We start from the raw sequence: 24,799 nt of genomic DNA, 5'->3' as shown, positions 1-24,799 counted from the left end.
TGGAACCAGGAACAGCATCACACAGCAGCAGGCTCCCTGCCCCCTCTGCAAGCACTCCTCCTCCCTTGGTCATCACCCTCAGCCACTACCATCTCCAATGACAGGAGGCTGGGTTCTGGTTTTTAAGAAAGTATTGGCTTTCACGAGGCTAGATTCCTACAGCAGCATTTTGACTCCTAAAATCAGATACTGAGGGAGCACTGTCATTCATATCGGTGCAAAAAAGGTCTTGAGTGGGAGCAGCTTTCCTGTCAGGGGAGGTGGGAGCAAAGCATGACACTACTGCTTGCTCTGTGGCACGCGTGGTGGGAACATGCCACCAAGGTGAGGCGAGGTACCTGCGCAGCAGCAGCCTGCCAGTCAACAGGGAAGATGCAAAAGCATTTGATTTGGCTTCCAGATGGCGAGGAAAACTAAACTCCCTGAACAGTTACAGTGTAAGAAGAAAGTATCCCTGTTGCACATCAACATGTTACGCACATGTAGGCTAGGTGATGTGGGGTTTTATTCTACACAGAATCACACAGAATGTTAGGGGTTGGAAGGGACCTTGAAAGATCATCTAGTCCAACCCCCCTGCCAGAGCAGGACCACCTAGAGCAGGTCACACAGGAACATGTCCAGGCGGGTTTTGAATGTCTCCAGGGAAGGAGACTCCACCACCTCTCTGGGCAGCCTGTTCCAGGGCTCTGTCACCCTCACAGTGAAAAAGTTTTTCCTCATGTTAATATGGAACCTCCTGTGCTCCAACTTGCACCCGTTGCCCCTTGTCCTGTCATTGGACATCACCCAGAAGAGCCCGGCTCCATCCTCCTGACACTCGCCCTTTACGTATTTACAAACACCAATGAGGTCACCCCTCAGTCTCCTCTTCCCAAAGCTAAAGAGACCCAGCTCCCTCAGCCTCTTGTCATAAGGCAGATGTTCCACCCCCTTCATCACCTTTGTGGCTCTGTGCTGGACTCTTTCAAGCAGTTCCCTGTCCTTCTTGAACTGAGGGGCCCAGAACTGGACACAATATTCCAGATGGGGTCTCACCAGGGCAGAGTAGAGGGGGAGGAGAACCTCTCTGTAACACCTCCAGTTCATTCAAGCTCCTTACCTTCCATATAAAAGCTAAGCGGACTGGTCAGAGCTAAGCCTTACACATCAACAGTTTGGGCTTCACCATCATTAAACACATTACAGCTGTGTGCTGCTGCTGGTCAATGGGTTTTCAGCTGCTTTAACAACTACAAGATACAGACAGGTATGAACACAATCTTTTATTAATAACAGATCACATTTGAACTTTGAAAAGAGTGAAATTAAAAGGTGTATTAAAACATACCCACTCTAAGCAATCTATTTTCTTCAGTAGAAAAAAGCATACAACAGGTAGAAATACTATATACATAGTATATCAGTCTAGTCATCAGCCCCTCCAACCATTGTTTTGCAAATTGGTATAATGGTGTTAGAATATACCATCCAGTCACAGTCCAGTATGAATTTTAGCTTTTGACTTTTTCATTCAAGACAAACCACTAAGCACCTACTTCAGCTTCCTGATCTTAGAGTACATAGAAGGTGGTACTATGTATGAAGATACCAGTGTTAAGCTTTTACTTCTGCTTATGTATTTTTGGAATCCTGCTTTGTTAACAAGTCTGCCTCATTGGTTTTGAGTGCATGGAAATCTGTAATCAATGTCTCCATCAAACAGAGTACTTTCTGACACTGAAACATGACTATAATTGTATCTTAAATAGCTGTTTCCAGATGTCTTGCATTAATTTTGAGCAGATTTGTGTTATGTCTATTTGATGCCGGAGGCTTTCAGCCCAAAATATAGATCACTGCAATAAACCAGGAATCTACACTTTTTTTTTTTTTTTTTGAGGAAAATAAAAAAGCAGAATGTTAGTTCTTAAATTAGTTTGGCACATTAAGAAAAAGCAGGGGGGAAACCCACAGGTTGCATCCTTCTCTCACACTATCCTTGGGAGGGGATTGTCAATGTACAGACAGGGCAGGCACACGCAGAGGGATCGATACGGACCACGGCACGGCAGACTCCAGCTCTTAGCCTTACATCTGGCCTTAGTCCATGTGCGCTCTCACTCGCACACTCAAGCCCAAGTAGCTTCTGCTGGTCACATCTCAGTCCACCAGCTGACACCACTGACGAGCAGGTCACTGCACAACTGGAGAAGGCCCTCAGGAGCCAAGCTCCAGCAGCCTTCTTGCACCAGGTTAGGAAGGTAGCAAGGTCTGTACCTTTCCCTTAAGTCTCACTTAACAACACAGTAACCGAGCTATTACTGCTCTGCTGAGCAAGCTGTAGCAGGGTCTGACACGTGGGTCTTTGCATGTCAGCGTGCGCCCCGTGCTTCAGAAGAACCTCAACTGTTTTTGTGTGCCCGCCTCGTGCAGCCAGATGAAGAGCTGTCAACCCTTCCCTGTCAGAAACATTGATGTTTTCTGAACTGACAAGTTCTTCGACTACTTCGGAGTGCCCGTTTTCTGCAGCAAGATGTAACGCTGTCCTATTTAAAGGGCCTCTGGCTAGAACGCTGGCCCTCTCATCTATCAGCAGCTTCGTTGTTGCTAAATGGCCGCTGCGAGATGCCAAGTGCAGAGCGGTGTATCCTTCTGCTGTTGCTGCCTCGATGTCTGCCCCGTGTTTAAGGAGCAGCCTCGACGTGCTGGTGTGGCCAGTTTCTGCCGCTATGTGGAGAGCAGTCTGCAAGAGCGCGTTCCGTACGTTGACATCCGACTCCAAGTCTATGAGAAGGCGAGCGACACGGTAGTGTCCTCGTTGAGCGGCCAAGTGTAGCGAGGTCCTTCCATCCACGGTCTGCACGTTCACGTTTGCACCCCGCTGCTTAGCCAGAAGCTTTACGATGGGGAGGTGACCTTGCCAGGCAGCATAGTGCAGTGGCACCCAGTCATCCTTTCCTTTGATGTTCACATTAACGCCTCTTCTCAGGAAGATCCGCACAATATTCTCTTGGCCGTACTGACAGGCTATGTGGATGGGGGCTCTGCCTTCAAAATCTACCTCGTTTAAGGATGCATTCTTATCAAGCAGCATTTTGGTGCTGAAATCATCCCCGTTTTGGGCAGCAAAGTGAAGAGCAGTCCACTGATCCTCATCTTTGGCATTAACGTTGATTTTCCTAGCCATAATCAGCTCCACAATGCTTTTAACTTTCTTCTCAATGGCTATGTGAAGAGGGGTGGATCCTTTCTTGTTGGTGAGGTTAGGATTAGCGTTGTACAGGAGGAGCCATTTGACACATTCTTCTTGACCAGCTTCAACAGCCAAGTGCAAAAGACTGGAGTTCCCATCTAAAACAATATCAACATCTTGAGGCTGGAGGATCTTCATCAGCTTGCTGGTGTCTCCAGATAAAATGGCCTCTGTTAGCTTCCTCTTCTGTATGTCTGTAGTACCAATATCTAGATGGATACAAGGAAGAAATTTTTTACACTGAGGGTGGTGAGGCACTGGCACAGGCTGCCCAGAGAGGTGGTAGATGCCCCATCCCTGGAAACATTCAAGGTCAGGTTGGACGGGGCTCTGAGCAACCTGACCTAGTTGAAGATGTCCCTGCTCACTGCAGGGGGGTTGGACTAGATGGCCTTTAAAGGCACCTTCTAGCCCAAACTAGTCTATGATCCTATGAAAAAGACATCATCACAATTCTGATACCTGTCAAACCTTACTTGCCCAAGGCTAACGTATCTGGTGGCTTCAGCAATGACTTGACTGCAAAGAACCCCCGCCCCCCTCAGTAGTTTCTGAACAATCTCAGGTCCGTTTCTTGTGAAATGAAAAATGAAGGATGCTGTGGTTGATCTCCCTGCACTAAGCACTGTTTGCCTACTTGGAAGATAAACGCCTGTTTTTGCAGCACTGGATTGAAACGGGAGGTGCGTGTGTGCAATAGCAGGGATCTTTATTACAATGTTCATGGAGGTTGCTGAGAAGGTGGCTTGAGTCTTCTTAAAAAAAAAAAAAAAAAGTGCTCAGATTTGGGCTTAGTGTAACTGAAAAAGCCACCAACTCAGCTGACCTGACTGTAATTGCTTTTATGGGAATTCAGGTCACTCCTTTTCAAAACTAAGCAGGTTTTATTATTTCTCCTTAGATCATGTTTGGGAACCACCTCGTTCTTTTTTTTTATTTGTTTTTGAAAACTACCTCCAGTAAACAAATTTGTAGTGCTGACACCAAGAGAAAGCAAGGCTAACTGTGATTTCCAGAACGCTATTCTTTATGTGACTCCTCTCCAACCCATTGACTCCCATGCCCCAGTCCAAACAACTACAAAAAAAACAACAACAAAGAAAAACCTGACCATTACCTGAACTCTCCCTTTCAAAGGAAAGGGAAAGAGAGCCTCTGGATGAAAAAGCTGAATCTACAGATGAAACTCCTGAAAGCCGCTTGTCACTGGAAGCAAGTTTGGACTCAGAAGAGCTGCGGCTGAGCTCCTCAGGGCCTTCCATAGTCTGTGAAATCCCTGAATCCAGCTGGGACAACAACTCTGAGAGACTGTAATCCTTAACTGATGGTAGAGCAGGCTCCTGTTTTGGCTGGGATAACGCAGACACCCCCTTCAAGAGAAGCACACAAGCATTTTAGAAAGGTCAGCGAAGAAAACTGAGCATGAGGCCCTACAGGAAGAAACGTAAGTTTGTTAGTTTGCAGGGAGCCTTTAAGCGCCGTTAGTATTAAATCAAACCTATGAGGTCACTGAAAACTTTGAGATGCAGGAGGGCAGCTTTCATCAGCACTCACACAGCCGCTAAAGCCACATGGCTCTTCTGTCTACAGTGGTTTTTATGATCAGTCACACCCACACAGTTCCAGCCTTTATTTCCTAATTGTCCTGCTCTCCCTCAACAGTCTAAGATCCACTTGCACTTAGCCCTGTGCTGAGGTTTTCCTGAGCTGGTCCGTGCATCTGCTGTCACTTTTGCATTCCAGTCCTTCACCAAGGCCCACTTCTATCAGGCAAGAAGATGCTCAAAAGCAGCAAAGAGAAGGTTGCTTGTGAAGTTACAGGCCACAGAGGAACCTGTTCCTCGTAAAACCTATTGCGCTTGAATAAGAGGCAGAAAGAAAAAATACCTCAGGCTGCTGCTCTGGGGAATTCTTGGTGTCCAGGTCCTGAGTTATCATCTCTTTTGTTTCATCTTCTGGTTTTTCACAAAGAGCCTCTGTTTCTGAAGTGATTTCTTTGAAAAAAGCAAGAGAAGGTTTTGGGTTGGGTTTTTTTTTTTTTTTTCAATAGGAGACTCTTCCGGGATGCCCTGCTGCCTTTCTCTATCACTAGAGCTTAACAGCTCTGAGATACTGTAGGAGAAAGACTTCAGTTTTGACTATTCCATTCAGCACCTCATTAGTAGGTACAAGTGTGTAGCAAGGCAAAGAGTGCACAGGGCTGACTGAAAATTCATTTTCACATTCAGACCAGACTGATGTGACATGGTGGCTACGCTGCAGGACTCACTCTGAAACAGGAACCAGTCTACTGCTGGCAGACTCAGACGTGTGTTTTAAAAAAGCTGTGATCCACCTTCCCTTCAGTCCTCAAACCTTGTTTGGGCAGAAGAAAAGGGAAGAGGCAAAACTCTCCCATTAATACTAAACGAAGCTACCTGGAGACAGCACTTGCTACGTCCTTCTGCACGTCTGAAATCATAACAGGTGCTTTGGGCAAGTTCAAGCTTTTCACCAGAGTTGCTTTTTATTGTCAGGAAAATGACAGTATAACTTGTTTTGTTACAAGAAAACAATTCAGTTTCTCAGCATACAACAGTAAATTTTAAGAGCCAGGGCCTTCAACACTTTGGTATGGTGAAAGCTGCACCAGCTCCAGCTTGGCATATGCCTCGATACACACAAGCAGAAGTGAACATAATTTCTGGCTAAATGGATTGACTGGTTCGGTACAGGTCTTATTCCGGATGTGTTTACATAACACCGCCATGGTCAGACTTGCCAGATAATACCTTCCTCCACAAATGAGTAAGTGGCCTGTATCATTGTCTCTGCCATACAATGTGCTCTATTTATTCTGTCACAGAGGTTCAGAGCATTTACCCCAAGGATTAACAGAGTCTTGAGCAATAACGTGACTCACAGAAGAATAAATGGGCAGCCAGGTTACGAGGAAATCTTACCTTGAAATGTTGGCCGTTCACCAGGATCATCTTGCCAACATTTTTGCATCAGTTTGATCAAGTTATTACATGAATGAGGTCTGGATTTGGAAACAGCAGGTAGCTCTGGGCGGTGGCCTTTAACTACTTTTACCATAATATGTAAAATGTTGTTTTCCTCTGTAAAGCAAAAGCACACGAATTAAGATCTCCCAGCAAAAGGAATGTTTTCTCTTTTGTCTAACAGCATTAACAGTGCATTAGGCTGAAACCTTGTTTTCACGCTTTTTTTCTAGATGTAGAGTGCTTCCTTTTATCAACAGAGGAAAAAGAAGTTGGTCTTATTCTCCCACAACACATTTGTCGATTCAGTGACACCTACTTCCCATGTACCAGTTAAAACTATTGTCAGTGTGTGACTGTGTTCTTTTTCCACCCACAAAAGACACAGAACCAAAGAAAAAAGGTCAAACAGTTCTTTGCTACCTCTCTTTGGATTTCCATATCTGCTGTAAGAAAACTGAACCGCAGCTTTTTTTTTATTTAGACCAGGTATCTGAACTTTTCATAAAGGTGAAGGAACAACACAAATCAAGCAGTGCAGTAATGTGGCTCCCGACTCTGAAGTCAACCACTGGGCTAAATGGGATCTCTCACTTGGAGAAAAATTAATAGTAGACTGGAACCTGTTCAAACATGTTTGCTATACATAGGCTAGTCATACACACAGGAAAAGTCATAAAGAATAAATAGCTGCCTGCTGATCGGTACATTTACTGTGGGTGGAACAAGGCTTATTCTCACAGACAGGTTTGTTGGTTTTTGGTTTGTTTTTTTTTTTTTAAGAAATGAATCTGTACCCACAATCTACAAACAAACTACAGAACCTTTCTACAGAGAAGCTGTTTCTGAAAACAGCACAGTTGCCTGCCAGTTGGCTTTGCTCTGCGCTGTTCCTCGTTGGCCACAAACGTGTCAGAAGTCTGCACAGGCCACACGCTCATCTGGATCCATACAGCATGCTCCAGCAGAAGCAAAAAGGTGCAGGCTGTGGCCCCCTGCGGCAATACGGGTTCTGCTTTCATGATGTAGGACAAAGGAGGACTTACATTTGTGATCAGAATTTGAGAGCTTAAAAGCATCTGCCACACAAGACTGTAGGAATTCGGAGGATGTGCACATGTAAACTGGGGCTGGTGGGGCAGGAAGCGTGCTTATCAATGGGAGAAAAGAAAAGAATTCCAACACAACCCATGATACATCAAACTTACCTGCAAAAGGCTTCTTCTGTGTAAGAACTCCCCAGACCACGATGGAAAAGCTACAAATAAATGCAAAAAAAAAAAAAAAAATTATTTCTAGGAAAGCTTCAAAAAAAGCCACCAACAAAACCACACAACAAAAAAGCCAAAAACCTCACAGAAGTAGAACTTATTTCCCTAAGTTCTCTTTCCTTGTACTTCACTTCTGCATCTAATTCAGCTGATGAACACACAGAGCAAGATGCAGCCAAGAACCACGATTTGAAAGTCTAGTTTTTGCAGGGAGGAACCTGAGGCAGCAAACATAGGGACTTGCTGCAGGCTGCTGAGTTCTTGGTAACATTTACCCACTACTCCACACCAACACTGACAGAATCAGAGAGCAGCAAAGCATTACTGAGGATTTTATTTAATACTTCTACCCTGCAAGACAACTTTAAAGAAATACGTTCGTTCCATTTAGAACATGACATGTCTTTTAACCCACAGCTATGATTTCCTTTTCCTAACAACCTTACCATAAAAGAAGAAACAAAGACCTAGTGATGAAATCCACTGAAGATAACTAAGAATTTTGTCACAGACTCGAAAAGTAGGTCAGGATGTACGTTTTGATGGGGAAATTAAAGGTGGGCAGAGTGCCTCCCATGCCAGTTGCTAATAAATAAGCCCAGAATGATAATGCTCAAGACCCAGGATCAGCCACAGTTTGTTAAGACCCTATAAAGACTTCGCAAAAAGCAAAGCAAAGGTGATCCTTTGCAAGATGAGGCTCAAACTAGACTTAGAGGTTTCGTGCTCAACTAGGTTTTATAACCAGAAAAAGAGGGCTCAGTGTACAGTATTAAAGTGCTTTTTAACTGTTTCCATAGTTAACTGACCTGTACACATCATGCTTGGTGTCAAAACACCTGTTCTTCTCTTTGATGCGCTCTGGAGGAAGGTACGCAATTGTGCCACACAAGCCGTCCATGCTGATGTCATGGGAATGGGACAAGCCATTGCACTTTGCAAGTCCAAAGTCAGAAATCTGCAAAAAAAATTGGAGGAGGAAGAGGGCAAGAGAAGTGCAGGCTACCATTAGACTTCTGAGACGTTAACAAAACATGTTGTGCAAAGAACAATAGATGTAACAGGACGACCCAACAAAACATAGCGAGCTGCCATTCAGAAATACTAAGCTAAGAAAACATCTCTGAAAGCACAATGCTATGGTAGGCTTTTCTTTATGGTTAAGCTAAAAATAAATTAAAAAAGCAAGCAGTTTTTTGCAAGCAGCAGCATGTTAGCCCATTACATAGCAAACACAACAAACAGTGAAGACAATTTATTGTAATTTAAAACTACTCAAATTTAGCTGGTGCAAACTACTTTAATGTAATTATTGGTGCTGCCACCCCCTTTCCCTATGTAACCTCACGTTGTACGCTGTGTTTAAGCATTCTGAGCACCTGTTTTCAGACCGTGAGCTCTCCAACGAGTGCAGGAGAATTGCTCTTTCAGATATCGCTGCTGTTACACTGACCATGCCAACACCAGAGGCACCAAGCACTAAAAAAACCCGAACCCAAACCAAAACACACACACACCAAAAACCCACAGAGGGAATTCTTTTTGGCAACTAGGAGATATGGCAAGTCGGTGCAGTGACGCAGGGAACACAGGTGAAATGAACAAAACAAGTGACAGCAAGTTTATAAGAAGGAAAACACACCTCCACTTTAATTTGAAGTGTCAAACAAATGTGCGTTCATTTGCTCTCAAAGACATACCAATCATCAAGCAAACAGATAGGCAAGGAATTTCCTTTGTCTTCCTCATTTCCCACTGGTCAAAAATGTCTATTATGCTAAGTGGAAATTTCAAGACAAGTCAAGTCTTTTTGGACTGCTCAGCCTACTGATTTTTGTCTACATGTTAGATAAGATGCGCCCCCCCTCAACTTATACATTCTTTTTATCTAATAAATACTCAGTTTTTTTCAATGACTCATGCCCCTTTTGATCTTCACAGCTTCTCCTTTGAGAAAGTTCTCCCTCAAAACAACAAACATAATTAAAAAAAAGCTTTTTTTTTTTTCCTATTAAATAGGCTCCAACTTCACACTTTCAGAAGCTTCTGTCTAAAGACACCACAAAGCTAGTTGTAACATGCATCCATTACTGGAAAGGGAGAAAACTGCTGCCAGCTTCAGCCTCCTGGAGAACAGGCAGGCTATACAGCCATCGGTCTTCAAATGCTAGGAATCTCCCTTTGCCATAAAACAAACAAAGCAACCTACGCAGCATCAGGAAGAGCTTCTCCCAGCAACAAAGAGCTCAACAGAGGCCTTCTCAGGAGCTGTAGAAGTCCTGTACCCTAGCACACAGGTATATCCAACCTGTTGTCCACCCGTACGGTAATGTGGGAAAGACTTGAGGGGAAAAAAAAAAAGAGGGGGAAAATAAAAGGGAAAAAAGCAAAGTCATCTGGAAGAACAGTTTCTCATGCTTGTAGGGCTACACTCTCAAAGGAGGACTGCTGGCCTTCTCAGCAAGCCAAGCACCGGAGACCACGAAAGCAGCAAGTAGTCAAGAAACCCAGGTTTGCAAGCCAGCTTACCCTGGGAAGAGCTCAATCAACCGCCCCAGGAAGTGCTGCATGAGTTTGGGGCACTTAATGCTCCACAGGAGAACAAAAGCACAACCCCAACATCACACAAGTCCGTGGTGTCAGGTTAATAAATGAACTGACTGCTGCAAGTCTGAACAGATCCGACTTGGTGAAGCGCTGCTATCCTTTGATTAACGTGAAGCAGAGGCTTGTATACACCTCAAGAAATCCATATGGCATGCAGGCGTAATTAAAGTAATACACCTTCCTCTTTGTCTAAACAATACTAGGTTTCCTACTGCGTAAGTTAAGGAATAAAGATGAAATACAGGCAGCACAGTGACACTCCTGCGTTACGAGCCACCAGTTATGTTGCTTGAATTTAAGGCTAGGGGCTAAGAGAGGAGGCTAAGCATGCTAGATGGAAAAGGTCTCAGTCTCACTCTACAAACCAAGCAACAGCTAAGGTACGTTGTATACACCCCCCCAGGCTAGCGAGAACTTTACCTTGCGAACCTGTCCCTACCTACTGTGAAGGACTAGGTTTTATACCAATTAATAGGAAATTCATCTGTAGAGCAGAGCTTGAATCATACCACATTCTGCAGAAAGCACTGGAAATGGAAGAATTGTTATCTTCCAGGCTGCAACAAAATAGTAAGATTTCTGCAGACAGCTTTTGTGGCTTTTATTAGTTCCTTTAGGGTAAATTTTCCACACTGCATGGTGTATTTAGTCATGCAGTTTCTTTAAACATCAGTGGGAACTGCGCAGTGGGTGGAAGACACAGCCATTTAACTTACCTATTTTGCCTTTAAATTGCTTGCCAGGTACCTAGTTCTGCAACACAAGGCACCCTTGCTGGTGAAGGCAGTGAAAGAGGAGCACCCCTCCCCACCTCTTCCTCCGCATCCCCACTAGCCTTTGCAGCCCACCCCGGGATCTGCCCTGCCCCACGATCCGACAGAACCCGTAATCTCACTCCTCAGATCAGTTATTTCAGGTGGATCCCATCGTGCTTCAAAAGCATGCCTAATATCAGCAGAGTTATGAGGAGACATGGAGGCGACAGACTGCTTCATGCAAAACACGCGGTGAAGAGGTAGGAAGAGAAAAAAAAAACATTGGCCAAAGCCCACGCAGACAGTGGGATTGTTCATGTTCAGACAGCTCGCTCGGTCTCTGCTCTTTAAAGGTCTGCATGAGAACAAACACGTGAGTAGCAACTGGGGAAGGGGGAGCTGTACATGTTTTCCTGCCCACTTCCCAGCAACACATACTTGACTGAGCGATTCCAAGAGTTGAAGATCGGTTTATTTTCTTTTTTTTTAGCGTTGTTTGTTTTAAATCGAGCACGCTGTGCACACAGGCCTTTCTCTGCTTCTGCCATTTGTGGCCACTTCCATTCTAGCTTTTAAACAACACTCACTTACAAAGTTTTAGATGCTTTGAGTTTGCCAAGTTATTTTTTGGAACTTTTTTTTTTTTTCCAACTAGAAGATATGCTCACGTAACTACAATGGTTACTAAAGTCAGCTGTTCCCAAACACTGCAGGGATTTAGCTCTCAGGAACAAAATCAGTGTTCAGAAAGTGCTTTCACTGATGACTCCTGACAGGCCATCCTGAAGCATGCACTTCGCTTCTGATGCTGCATGTCATCTTTCTGTGTACAAGGCTCAAGAACCCACTGCAATGAACTCAGGGACAGAGTTCACCAAAAGGTTTTCTTCATCAAATAGGTAACGAAGCCATCAGATTAATTTTTAATCCCTGCTAGCATATCCAGTATTTGTCTCCGTCCAAAGTCTCCATGCACTTGGATATTGAGATTGCCACCACATTTGTCTCCGGGATTTTTGTGTGCTGGGTGGGAGGGGGGTGGCGTTGGCCTTGATATTTTGTTTTTCTGGGGGTAGGGGAGAAAGGCTGGTTGTTTCAATTTTGTTCTTTAAGAAATGCCAGAAATTTTTAAGAGATTTACACGGGTCACAGATTTGGACTTCTAAAAATTAGGAATAAAAATTAATTCCGAGTGCAGACACAACCAGCATCAGCACTTCAAACATACGTCTTTACTTCAGTGTTTATGAACTTCAGTTAGTTACTAAAAGAAGTCTTTTTGAAACAGACTGTGTTTCCATCCTTTTCCAACCGGCCCTGAAATCTTAACTCCTCAAAACCCGTTTCAGGTGTGATGTTTGCAATGCTGTCTTCAGAAGCAGCAGAAACCAAAGCCACGGTCAAACGTCCATTTTAACCCACCATAAATCTGCATTACCGTAACAGGGATGGTCTTGCTTCCCTCCCCCGTGGGGGGTGTGTCCCCCCACCACAATTAGATCAATTAGAGAACTGATCAAGGTGAAAACCAGCTCTGTTGGTTGGGATTAAAGAGCCATGCAACAACAGCCCTACATGGAAACCTTGATCAGGAGGGGTGGGAACCGGAGAGAAGGGACACACAAAACAACAAAGCCTCTTTTCATTTCTGGTAACAGGAGAGCATTTGCAGCCAATGAAAAAAAAAAAAAAAAAAAGAAAGTGTATGTGCTAACTGCAGCAGCTAGTGTAACAAGGAGAGACAACTGCTCTTTACCAGCCTGGCCTCTGGGCATTACTTTGACCCACAGTTAACGACCTAAATTAAGAAGCTTTCTGATAAACAAATTTGCTAGCCGACTAGGCTTCTTCTAACTCCACACTCAGAAATTTTGCAACCCCTTCTTCAGCTGAAGCAAACGAAGGTGCAGACCACAGAGGCAACCTGTCCATGTTTAGCAAGACTATCAGCACAGCATAACACAGCAGCAACCTTCACTCTTCACACTAGTTTAAATTGGAGACTGGGGGGGGGGGGGGGGGAGGTGTGAAGAAAAGCAACTACAGTGAGTTTAAAGCAGTGCACAGCTGAGACCAGCTCATCCCACTTCAAGTTCTTTGAAAACAAAATCTGGGAGATAAAAAGTAACTGGTGGGATCTGCCTCTGTGTGTGTGTGTGTGTGTGTACTCACACATACAAACATGAGCGTGTTATGTGTGTATATGACGAGATGAGGAGCTGCAAAAAGCAGGCTGGATAGGAAGAGAAACAAGAACTTACAAATAATGCTTTTGCCCAAAAGTATTAAGTTGCAGGTTGACTTCATTTTAAATACCTGAACAAAAAGTAACACTCTTAACCATAAGATATTGAAGATAAGAAACCTGGGAAGCAGCAACAAAGAGACCAGGCAGGCAGGGTAGCTGGCAACAAGTTAGGGTATGAGATTACTGCGGGGGGGGGGGGGGGTGGCGGGGGGGGCCGTGTATTCTCCTACCAAGGCCCCTGGAGAGAGATCACACCGGAGCAGGCAACAAGCAAACTTAACAGCCCGCAAGGGCAGCGCTGGAATGTGGCACTGCTTCCCCAGCGCCACCGCCCCGCAAGCGATTGCCACATCACAGGGAGCTCAGGGGAGACATCCAGAACGCGTACGGAGGGCAGGAGAGCTGAAGAACAAGCTCCTAGGGACGTGGTCCAGTTAAGCAAAAACTAGGTGTTAGGCGGCCCGTTAAGTACTGGAGGGCTGCATGTGTGGAACACTGGAGAAAGGGGCAGGGAGGATCCTGTTGGTACAAATGGAAGCAACAGGGTGGCATTATAAAAAAAAAAAAAAAAAAAAAGATGCAGGCTGATCCGTGCTAGCAAAGCCTGCTGGGTATGGAATGATCCTCCCAAGCAAACCACACTGCTTAAGGCAGCCAAGATGGAGCAGGACATGGCGGGGAAGGGAGCTCCCAGCTGAGGCTGCTGTCAGTACTGAGCTCCACCGCCACTCGCAGGGGAGGAGGCATGCATGCATCCATCCATCCTCCAAAAAACAGCAAAGCCTCACCTTGCATTGTCCATACTATATAGATTTATTTAAAATCACCGAGGAATCCCCCAACACGCCTTTGAAAAAGTTCCTATCTGTCGATCTAAATCCCTGCTCAGTGCTGAGGCTAGTGCCATCCTCTTAATTACCCTCCCAAGAACAAAATTCAGCACACACTTATGTAATACACAGGAGACAGCTTTATGATATGGAGGCACCCACTTGATGATAAGTTCTGTACAACACTACTGCCTTAGTCATCATCCTTACTCGGGGTTTTTACACTAAGCATTGTGCTTGTAAAAGAAGAAAGGCGTGTTCCCATTTAACTAGCAATACGGCACAGAAGCATTCCTAATGCGCTCCACTGGAGGACTGTCTGTTCCCTGGCTCAAGGGCAAACAGTTTCTACAAGTCCTCCCTACCTCCAAACTCTTCTTTTGCAGTCTGCAACATCTCTTCACTCACCTTAGTATTCTATTAGTGACAGGTCACCTACTAAATTAACACTAACTACTTTAAAAAGTAAAAACACCTCAATCATCAGCTCCATTAGCCTTCCAGCAAGAAAACTGCACATTAAATCAAGCTGCAGGGTCTGAAATTTAATTACAAGTTTCACATCACACAAAACAAAGGTTTGGGGCCACATTTTTAAAGTGAAGGCGCCTCACAAAATATGTACATCTCTTACTTTGCATATAGGTTCCCATGTCTGCTTTGCTGCTTGGCGGGGTTTCCAAGATGCCTGCAGATGTAAAAGACTGCTGGCTGGAAAAAGGCTTGGATTAGACCACTTTTTTCTGAACGTGATGGAAAGGGTCCAAAGGCCTCCATGTGTTTCATACACTGAGCAAGCAGCAACAGTTTAGGAATGTCAGTGATGACCTCACCAGAAACATTTTTTTAAATTTTTTTTTATTTTTTTTTTTTTACATTTTGCACTTTGTCCCCTTGTATTACATCACCACCCAGACAGAGGCTGTACAGCAGGCAGAACATCAGGCAGCATTTCAACCTCCTGAAACAGTGAGAAAAACACAGCCTTCATATCTTGGCTCACAGATGAGTCAAGAATTAGGAATTTATGAAGTTATGCAAGCAAGCACAAACTTCAGGTAAATAAATACTTAGCAGAGGCCTCTCAGCACCAGTGTAAGAGAATATACTTTCAACAGTTCAGATCCTCATGTTCTGGTCATACCACCATGGACCACCTGTGGATGCCTCCTACCTCAGGAAGAAAATCCTTCCAAGAAGTAAACTACTAAGAGGCCTAGTAAAAAAGCTGAGACTGTCAGAGGTGTGATTTCATTAGACGCACCCACCTCTTCTGGCTCCAGCCCTCTCATGACATCAGGACAGATTTTTCATCTAATGAAAACTTCATTTTTGGAATGGTACAGCAAGACCAAAGCCATTTGGCCAGTTTGAGGGGGACAGGAAAACAGGGATGATGGCACCGATAATAATCTATGACTACTTGTAGTGAGTTATATTAGCCAGCTGGCATGATTAATCCTGCGGTTCTAAAGTTAAGAGTTTGGCTGCTGATTTGAAAAAACAAAACAAAACAAAACAACAGAAACCAAAAAAAACAGGAAAAATATGTATTTCAGTCTCTTTCCTCTCCAAAAGAAAAGATCAGAAAACAAGCACAACCTCCTTAGTCCAGCTGTCAAAATGAAATCTCCAACAGAGAAGGCCAACAAGTTTGCTAGCTTACTCTGGAAATGGATAACAAAAAGAATTTCATGCTGATAGAGCCAGAAAAATTCCCTTAAGTGACCTCTGGTATGCATAAACAGTCAGTACAGAGACAGTTCTTCACTGTATATGCACTGAGTAAATGACAGAAGAAAATGAGTTGCCTCTGGGAAGGCTTCTCTGGACTCCAGCTGTAAACGAGATCTGGGTATTTAGTGGAGCATACAAAGCCAGAAGGCCCTAGACAGAACAAGGCTACCACTGGGAGCTGTGGAGGTGACGCAGATGATTTAGAGGTTCACGCTGCTTTTCTCTTCCTGTTCTCATCCGCCTCATGACCCTACTGCAAGGAATTTACAGCAGGACCCATTAGGTCTCAAAACAAGAGTTCCCTGCACTAGCACCCTCCTAAAATTTCAGAATAGTTCTCACAAGCTCCCTAACTCTACCTCTATGTATGTACCAAAACGGGGCAGAAATCAGGTAGACAAGTTTGGGGAGCAGAAGGGTTGGGTTGGTGGGCATTTTGCTAATTCAAAAGGAATGCCGTCGCCTTCCCTCAGGCCTTCGCTGAGTTTGGCAGGAGCCGTGCAAGAACACCCAAAGGTGGGTCCCAGGCACAGAGTGCCCAACGCATACCTTGACATGGTAGTGGGCATCAAGCAGAATGTTTGCAGGCTTGAGGTCCAGGTGGAGCAGCGGAGGGGACATGCAGTGCAGGAAGTTCATCCCCACGGCTGTCTCATGGATGATGCGGAAGCGCAATTCCCAGGGCAGAGGTTCAGAAGCCAGCAGCTTTTCCAGAGACCCTGTTTCCATGTATTCCATGACCAAGCCCACCGGCTCTTTACAGATGCCATAAACAGGAAGGATGTAGCGAAACTTTGCCATTTCCATCTTCCTGGCTTCTTCCAGTAACTCCATGCGCTCCCTGGGTAGAAGAGAACAGACGGTGGAGGATGGAGCAGCTGTTTCTCCCCCCCGCCAAACACATACAAAACATTTCTTATGAAACTGAACACCATATTTCATGATCATCGCTTGGCTGAACACGCTACATCTCACCAGCCTGTACTCCCAGCATATTTCCACGTTTACTACCTTTGTTTTACGCTTCTAACGGCAGGCAGCTCACAGCTGCCGAACCACAGGCGAGTTGTACACTTCAACAGTGCGAATATCCCCAGCGTAAAGCCCATCTCCCCGCTTTGATGTTTATGCTGTGCTGTCAAGAACGAGGACGATACATGTAGCGCCCAGATTTACCACGGCTGTAACTCTTTGGGCTCAAGTCATTAACTTTTTGTGAGTCATAAGACCGCGTTAATCAGGAGAGAGCACGGACAGCATTGCTTCAGCTGCCCTGCTGGCGCAGGCCGCCAGCGCACAGACCCAGGCCTGGGGAGAGGAATGCCCGGGACCCACCATCTTGGGGAGCAAGCTGCCCGCTGTAGCTAGGGGCACACAGCAAAAGCCTCCTTGTCCTCAAAACCCAGATCTGGCAACTCCAATACTATGCTCACTCAGCTCCAGCGGATGCTGAAAACTCCCGGCGTGCCATTTTCCGTGATGTAACAGGCCCAGCGCTGGCACACGTAATGAGCACCCCTGGGTTGTTTACAGGTCACTTCAGCCTGACCCTGCAGAGCACTAAGCGTTACTCAGTCCAAGCTGCAGTCTGCCAGGTCAAGACCCTTAATTGCCGTGCCCTCCTTCCGCACCTCACGCGCAGCCTCCGGGTTGCAACAGCCCACGAGGACCGGCCGGGCGTCGAGTTGGGAAGAGGAAACAAGGGTCCTCTCCACAGGCCAACTGTGCCCACAAAGAGGAGCCTCACATGATGGGTGAAAAGAACCTTCAGTTTGTCAAAAACTACACTACTAGTGACGGTGGGCAGCAGTCAGAGCAGCTTTGGGCCCACAGGTACCAATGCATCACTGTTGCTGCCACCCCTGATTCACAAAAGAGGACACAGGGAGGTCAGATAGGTAGTGTTTCCTGAACAGACCCTCTCTTATTACACAACAGCTCTCGTAATGTACCCCAGGTGTGTAAGCTATTTAACAGAGAACAGTACCTGAAGTACTAGGACAAAGTTTTAACACAGATGCCTGGTAAACGGAGCTGTACTTTAAAAGAAAAAAAAAAACAATAACATTGGTTTGATGCTCCCCTACTCCATGCAGGTGTTTTGAGATGACCAGCTCTCCTGGAAGATGCCAGGGTTTAAATATAAAGCTCAGCAAGTACCTTCACAGCAGCTGCAACAACTGATCAGAAGAAAGATGCTCGTTCCCTCTGCAAGGCAAAAAGCTCTGTCACCTGCCCCCTCTGCCAGTCCCAGAGAGCTGGAAAACAGCTGGGGACCGGTCCTGACCCACTCACAGTTTGTGCCACTAACAAGTGATGCCAGTTACCACTGTGGGAGCCTCTGCCACCACAGAGCTATCAGCTCAAACTTTTTTTTTTTTTAAAAAAATAAAATCTAAGGCCAGCTAGAAGCACTCTCCATTTAGAGAAATGCCAAGTCCAGCCTTAGCACAATGAAGTCCCCCCTTCCTATGTGTCATGCCCCAATGCCTGGATGACCCAAGGGGCAGCACGCACCACCTGTGCTGCAACGCAGCCTGCAGGGGACCCTCAGTGCTCCCATGTGGGAGCGATTCCAGGAGCCATCATTTAGCCCTTAGGCTCTGCATTAGGACACTCCCGTGACCCCATCCCTTTCCCCTCTGCTTCGCCTGCTGTGGGACACGCAGAGCTGATGTTTGCCCAGACAAGGCTGGAAACGCAGTCTGCTGCCTGTTCCCCACCAGCTGCAGCAGCCTGCAATAACCCGATGCAGTTAACATTTTGCGCTGAGGGTGAGACTAGCCTAGCAAGCAGCAGCAGCAGCAGATCTATTTCAGAGGCAAGATCAGGCTGAAAAATGGTTTAAGAGGGACATACAAACTGGGAGGAAAAAAAAAAAAAAAAGATAAGGGAAATCTTTTCTATTAACCATGTTGGCTCCTGCTGCTCCCTACAGCAACTTTCTTGTGAAATAATTGCCTTTGTAGACAAGTACCCAGTTTGCTCTTTGGCACGCTGGAAGGGAGCGCCTATGAATAACACAACCAACTCCTTGCCCCCAAGGCACATGCATAGCCAGCATAATTCACAGGCTTCAGCGGGCAGAGCTCTGGAGTCAGGGATGTAAAATACCCGTCTGAGCCCTCCAAGGCAAGGCAAGAACCCAGCAACAGCTAAAGCCTATCAAGAACCACTAGACTTCCAGGGACAGGGTTCCCCGGCTAACGAGAGCCACAGAGAGCATCACCAAAACCACAGAGATCAGCTGCTCGAAATGGGCCATTTTCCCTACAAAGAAAGGATTTCCAGTTTCAACAAAATAAAAAAAGGCTCCCTTTCTGCTTGGACCAGACCTTGAGTGAATTAACTGACTAATTAACAGGCAAGTGCCCTTTATCTAATTTGCCTGTTTAACTAAAACCCCTGATACAACAATTGCCGCCTTTAGCATCTTCCCATACCCAGAGCGTTCAAAACTGAATCAGCCAGTGACTTGGTACAGCCAGGGAGACATGTCAGTTTTCATATGCAGGCCCCCCCCTCACCTTGAGAAAACAGAAAAGGAAAAAGACAAAAGAAATAGAGAGCGCCAAAATACAACTCAGTCATAAGCCAGGTGCTGGACTGCACTTGCATTAATCGTGTTAACACAAACAGCTCGTTAAGCCAAGATCTCCTCCATCAGGCAAAGATGAAAGGTCTTTCTCTTCCCTCTTCCCTTAGCACAAGGTGCTACTGGCACTCAGCGCCCATCACCTCAATACACAAGTGCTAATGCTGCAACAAAGGATGCTGTAGGTATCCTTCAAGTTCACATCTAACAGATCAAAGTAGGGGGGGGCGGCGGCATTTAGGCTGCTCAGTTACTCCTAATGCTTAGAAATCATTCAGCACTATCACCAAGAAACACTTCCCTCCCAAGTGGAGGAAAAGAAAAGCTCCTTAAGAGGTTTCTCAGTCAAGAGGCAGGGGACTAGCCTCTGTTCTCATAGAGTTTCTTACTTAACACCTAGACTGAAGAGTCAGAATTATCTTCTCTAAGCACCTTGGCTCCATTCCCCTCCCCCTTCAATACTACATCCTAACATTAGGTAATAAAAATTAAAAGAAGAAAAACCTTGCACACAGGACAGCTGAGCTCATGCAAATCATGGGGTGCATACACTTTCCCCTATAATAGCCTTAGAAGATAAGGCACACACATCAAGAGACCTAGCACGGGGTTCATTCAGTGCCAAACAGCATCTCTGTCAGAGAAGAAGTCAATGACAGATCAGCCATTTTCAAAGCAATCAGAAATATTACATGACCGGGGGACCTCTGACATCCCCGAAACAGCTGTCTGCTTCTGCTCAAAGTCAGACCCCAAACGGATAGAGCTGCATTCTTTGGATCCTCCTGGAGAGACAAGGGACTTACTCCTGCCCACAGCCTCGCTCCCCAGGGTCCAGGGCCCAACCCTTGTACCACAAACCCTGCCACAAGAACAGCAAGAATTACAACCCTATCCACATTTGCATGTATCCAATCTTTATGCCCTAAAGATAACACTGTGTTATAAAAACGCAACTTTAAACTCACAAGGCAGTCCTTGCAGTTTTATATTCCCCCACCACTACCATCACATTTCCCTAATGGAGTGTGAGACAGAGCAGTTAAAGTTGCTCCAGAGAAACTCAGAAAGTCCTGAAAACCCGTAATGGGGCTGTTTCTGTGAACCTCCTCCAGATGCAGAGCAGCCAGATTTCTCCCAGCCCAGGGGAGACCCAGCCCTGCACAGCCACGCTGCTCTCTGGTAGGGAATGCAAGTTACCTCTTTACAAACTGCTGGTGGTGAAGTCGGGGTCCACAAAATTACGACACTCCTGAATTTTCATCTGCATGACGGCAGATGTTTAAGAGCATACAGTGACCTCTGCTCTGCAGGGTGCGTATTTAATGACCTTCACCCTGCTGATCCTCAGAGAAGAAAGTGAATAAGAGAAGAAAAAGAAAAACCACTGCATGGTCAGGCAGAATATGTTTGGAGGAAAAAAAAAAAAAGATGAAGAAAATCCCTTCTTTCAGGTTAACACAGCTCTCTGCTGCATAGCCCTGGTACGAGAGGATTACAGGTTAACCTGGACACCTAGGCTCACCCCTACTCTTTAAGGAGCACAAGGTATTAAGTTCTACCTACAGATGCAGAGACCTACAGAAGAGACATTCATTCACCTTCGTCACCTAAACAAATGCAGCACCTGCTAACAGCAAGGCGTTTCTAAAAACTCCCAAATTTCTAAGTCCTACTCCATTCCTAAATCCAGGTCCTGCAGAGGGAGATACATGCAGGGCTTGGCTCATGGTTTTTATTTTTTTCCAATCGAGAAGGCAGACCTTTCCACCTCCACACCCTGCAGTCCCCCCCACCAGCGAAGGGCCCTCGCTGGGAACCGTTACATCATTTACACTCGTTACAGTCTGCACGCTTACGTTCAGCTATAAGAAATCCACAAAGGCTTCCAGGTTGTTGTCTCTGAGCTCGCCACCCTTTTTCTCCAGACCACACTTCCATTCTGGCCAAGAGGGGCAAAGAGAAGAGACCTTGTGCTCTCTACTACATGTTCTGGGGGAGAGACTCCACTTTTCTGGGTCACAGACTCTTTTCTTCAGGCTTACATTGAACCTCCCCGTCTTGAGAGCGTCTTGAGCGCATATTGAGTCGCGGGCGGGAAATGGGATCTCAGGGAGACAGAAAGCAGGAGCAAATAAGGTGTTAGGAATGGGATTTGGCTCGATTGCCCAGGAGGGCTTGGGCTTCAAAGTAAAAACACTTCTGCCTCTACGTTCAGTTTTTCTTCTGCTTGAGGCCGCTTGGCTCTATGGTGTGATGATCGCCAAGCGAATTACTCCAAATCTCTTACTGTCTGCAGAAACACAGTAAGAGCGACTACAGAGTATTAGCGCTACCAAGCCATTACAGACAGGGTTTTAATGTGGTACCAAATAAATAAATAAGAAAAAGCCTCTGTGTTTTGCAGCTAATGTTTCTGATACCACTGGTAGTTCTTCTAAGTCTGCCGCTTCACAGGGTTCCAAGAAACGGCTAGTCAAGTTAATCTCCTGGATTAACTGTCTAATTACACAGGCTTGTTTTAACCTGTGAACTAAAGAGGTAGTGTTTTGTTTTGTCTGTGCCCCCCACCCCACCCCGCCATTTGAATGGCACAAGTTTCTTAGAAAAGTTTCGGGTGAAAAGTCTCTTTGTGGGGCAGTGTTACCAACTCCTGAAAGGAGTTTGGTAGAGCAGCCCCAGAACCAAAGGAGAACCATATACAAATTCAGCATAGCTTTATTTTGCAGAAGCAGCTATTTCAAAAGCCAAGGACCCTCCAGTTTCTAATCAGTGCTCCCCTTAAGCATCTGAAGCACAAATTCTGCAGTAAAACATATAAATTAGTGTTTCAAGGACTGGTTTGTTAAAATTAACCAGAAGCTGCAGGAGCCCCACACCCTCAAAGTTCCCAAATTCTCAAGACATTTTTGTTAACTGTATTGCATGTTCATATGGTCTTTCCAGTATCTGCACACCTCGTAGCCACTGAGGGACAGATCGTTCTCTATTGCACAGTGAATACATTAATATAGAGACTTGGTAGAAACTCTCAAAATTAATTGTATTAAAATAGGTGACAGCATCCTTTGTCTCAGACTGAAAATTAACTTTCGAGTAAATTTCTAGATGTATTCTGCAAATGAGAAGTATAACAAGTGTTCCATCTTATTTTAAGAAATATTTTAATTTTAACTGCAAAATTAGTCAGCTAATAATAGTCAGTACTGTTTTGATTAGGTCTCAGTAAACATCAAGCCTGAAACCTACTTTAGAGTTTTAATGGTAGGGGGGCTTGCAGGTTAACCCAATAAAAGACCCTCTGCAACTTTGAGGTCTTTTCCATTTTATTCACAGACGGCACAGTTATCCGATGCATATAGTAAGACCTCCCCCTCCCCTTTTAAAAAAGGGATATTTTATCTCATTTACTATACTATATAAGCCGTGCCAACAGGAAAGTCAGCAACTCAGATAATGGGCAAGATGCCCCACTACCCTAGTAACCTTGTAGAAGACAGGCTTATAAACATTTTCAGTCTTGGGCCAACTTAATCTCCCTCCTCCTGCAGGAACCGCAACAAGGGAAACCTTTTGTGACCGAACCAACCCACATCTCAAAAAATGATCTGCAGAATCAGCTCATGCATTGGCAGAGATCAAGGTAGAGGTAGAAAAGCTCCATGAATGTGACTTGGCCACATTCACCTCCCTCCGCACAGACGCTGTCCTGCTGGGAAATCACTACTGTCCCTCAAAACAGAAGGATGTTTCTAAAGATGCATCTGACAGCCTTACTCTTCTAGGAAAGGAGAGCTGGACTTGACAGGCCACCGTCACACGCAGACTGCATGAGCACAGCACAGCTGACTGTCCTCCACCATGGGACACAGCTAGTCACAGGGGGCACGTGAAGGGGCTCTCCCCCATGTGGTATCTTTACCTGCAACACAAAACAGCTCCACACTGGACTACCCACTGGCGGACTCATCCTGGGCAGACACAGGGAGAAGTGCTGGCCCTGAAACGAAGCTGGAGAACCTATTTCCCAGCACTTCTCCTTTCAGCACCTGCTCCTCAAAGACAGCATGCCCACGGCTGCAGCGCCCGCGCCCCACACCGAGCCCACTGCTAACCACCGGTGTCTACCATACAGGAGTCACGACCAATGCACCTGCAAACGCGAGCTAAAGGGCTGGCTTTTCTCAAGGTGGGGAGCTCACTGGGGCGAGACACGGCAGGCCTGAGGAGCCCCCGCATCCCATTCGGCATTCTCGCTCCTCCTGCGCGCAGGACTGCCTTCCGTGACCTTTGGAGCTGCGGCAGGCGTTAACGCTTTAGCACAAGCCAATACACGCACGACCAGGGCAGGGCAAAATGCTTTCCGAATGGCTCCGAACAGGCAAGACCTACACTTCCCAAGCGCTAAGCAACATCGCCGATTCTTTGAGGGAGGCCAGCCCCATCGCAGGACTCAAGGTGTTGGTCCGGGCTTCGCTTAAGTGTGACAAAGGCCACGTTTGCCCAGGGAATGTTTAATTGCGTGGCTCTCTTCGCTGCGTTTAGTCAGACCTTCGTACCCGTTTGCTGCTGCTGGTGGTAAACAGGGCTGCGAGGCGGGCGGCAGCGACACGCTGGGGCGGTTCGGTTTGTTCTTTTCCCAGCGCACACTCCCACGATCTGTAACTCCGGGGCTATACAGCTTAAGAGTGGTTTATTGGGGTTTTTGGTCTTTGTTTTTGGTTTTTTTTGGTTTTTTTTTTTTGTGTGTGTGTGTGTGTGTGCGCGTTTCTTAAAAAATAAAGTGTTGCACCAGCAAGGTGTTATCTCGTTTGGCCTCTGAAGCGTTTCAACCGGTGGTCAAGCACGATTAACCTGCATGCCTTTGCGGAGGCTGAGCCACAGGGGGGGGGGGGGAAAAACCGACAACGAGAAAAAGGATTTACAAAACGTCCCGGGAGCCAGGCGGGGGGTGGCCCTCAGGTGCCCCGCGGCTTCCCGGCTGCGCGTCCGCGCAGCCGGGAAGCCGCGGGGCACCTGAGGGCCCCCGCGGCTCCTGAAGAGGGTCTCTCCTCCGGCAACAACTGCTTGCCCCCCCCCCCCCCCGCCGCCCCTCGCCTCCCTCCCTCAGCCCGCCGCCCCTTACTTCTCATCCACATGAAGGCTGGGCGAGCACTTGATGGCGAGCCACGTTTTCCAATGGAGGTGCCGCACCTTGTACACCTGCCCGAAACCCCCCGAACCGATCTTCTCCCAGCTACCGAACTCGCTCTCCTCAAAAGTTTTCAGCAGCCCCATAGACCACGGGGAGCCGCTCTCCCGCGCCATGGCTGCGGCTGCTGCTGCTGCTGCTGCTGCTGCTGCTGCCGCCGCCGCCGCCTCCAGCCGCTGCCGCTGCTGCTGCTCCTCCTCGGACGCCGCCGTCACGCCCGCCCAGGTGAGTCAGGTATACCCGGGGGTGGCGTCACTTCCTGGGCCGCCCTCCAGGGGAGCTGGGTGCTACGAGAGATGGCGGGGGGGGGGGGGGGGTGGCCTTGGCCCGGTCGGTGGGTCCCGCC

The 24,799-nt window shown here is 46.5% G+C and overlaps 1 protein-coding gene across 1 annotated transcript; it reads right to left on the bottom strand.

Moving 5' to 3' along the window:
• Positions 1 to 2,266: 2,266 nt before the first annotated feature.
• RIPK4 (receptor interacting serine/threonine kinase 4) lies at positions 2,267 to 24,569 on the bottom strand. The gene is made up of 8 exons (XM_086481176.1): positions 24,388 to 24,569; positions 16,217 to 16,508; positions 8,300 to 8,448; positions 7,428 to 7,477; positions 6,178 to 6,336; positions 5,123 to 5,229; positions 4,353 to 4,605; positions 2,267 to 3,444 (listed from the first exon to the last, which is right to left on the bottom strand). Exons 1-8 carry the CDS (start codon positions 24,567 to 24,569, stop codon positions 2,267 to 2,269), a joined length of 2,370 nt encoding a protein of 789 aa, XP_086337302.1.
• Positions 24,570 to 24,799: the final 230 nt, after the last annotated feature.

Source organism: Leptosomus discolor, chromosome 1 (assembly GCF_034619465.1).
Source record: "Leptosomus discolor isolate bLepDis1 chromosome 1, bLepDis1.hap2, whole genome shotgun sequence".
Classification (NCBI taxonomy): Eukaryota; Metazoa; Chordata; class Aves; order Leptosomiformes; family Leptosomidae; genus Leptosomus; species Leptosomus discolor.
Note: the sequence above shows the minus strand (reverse complement) of the source record. Positions and strands in the feature narration are given on the sequence as shown.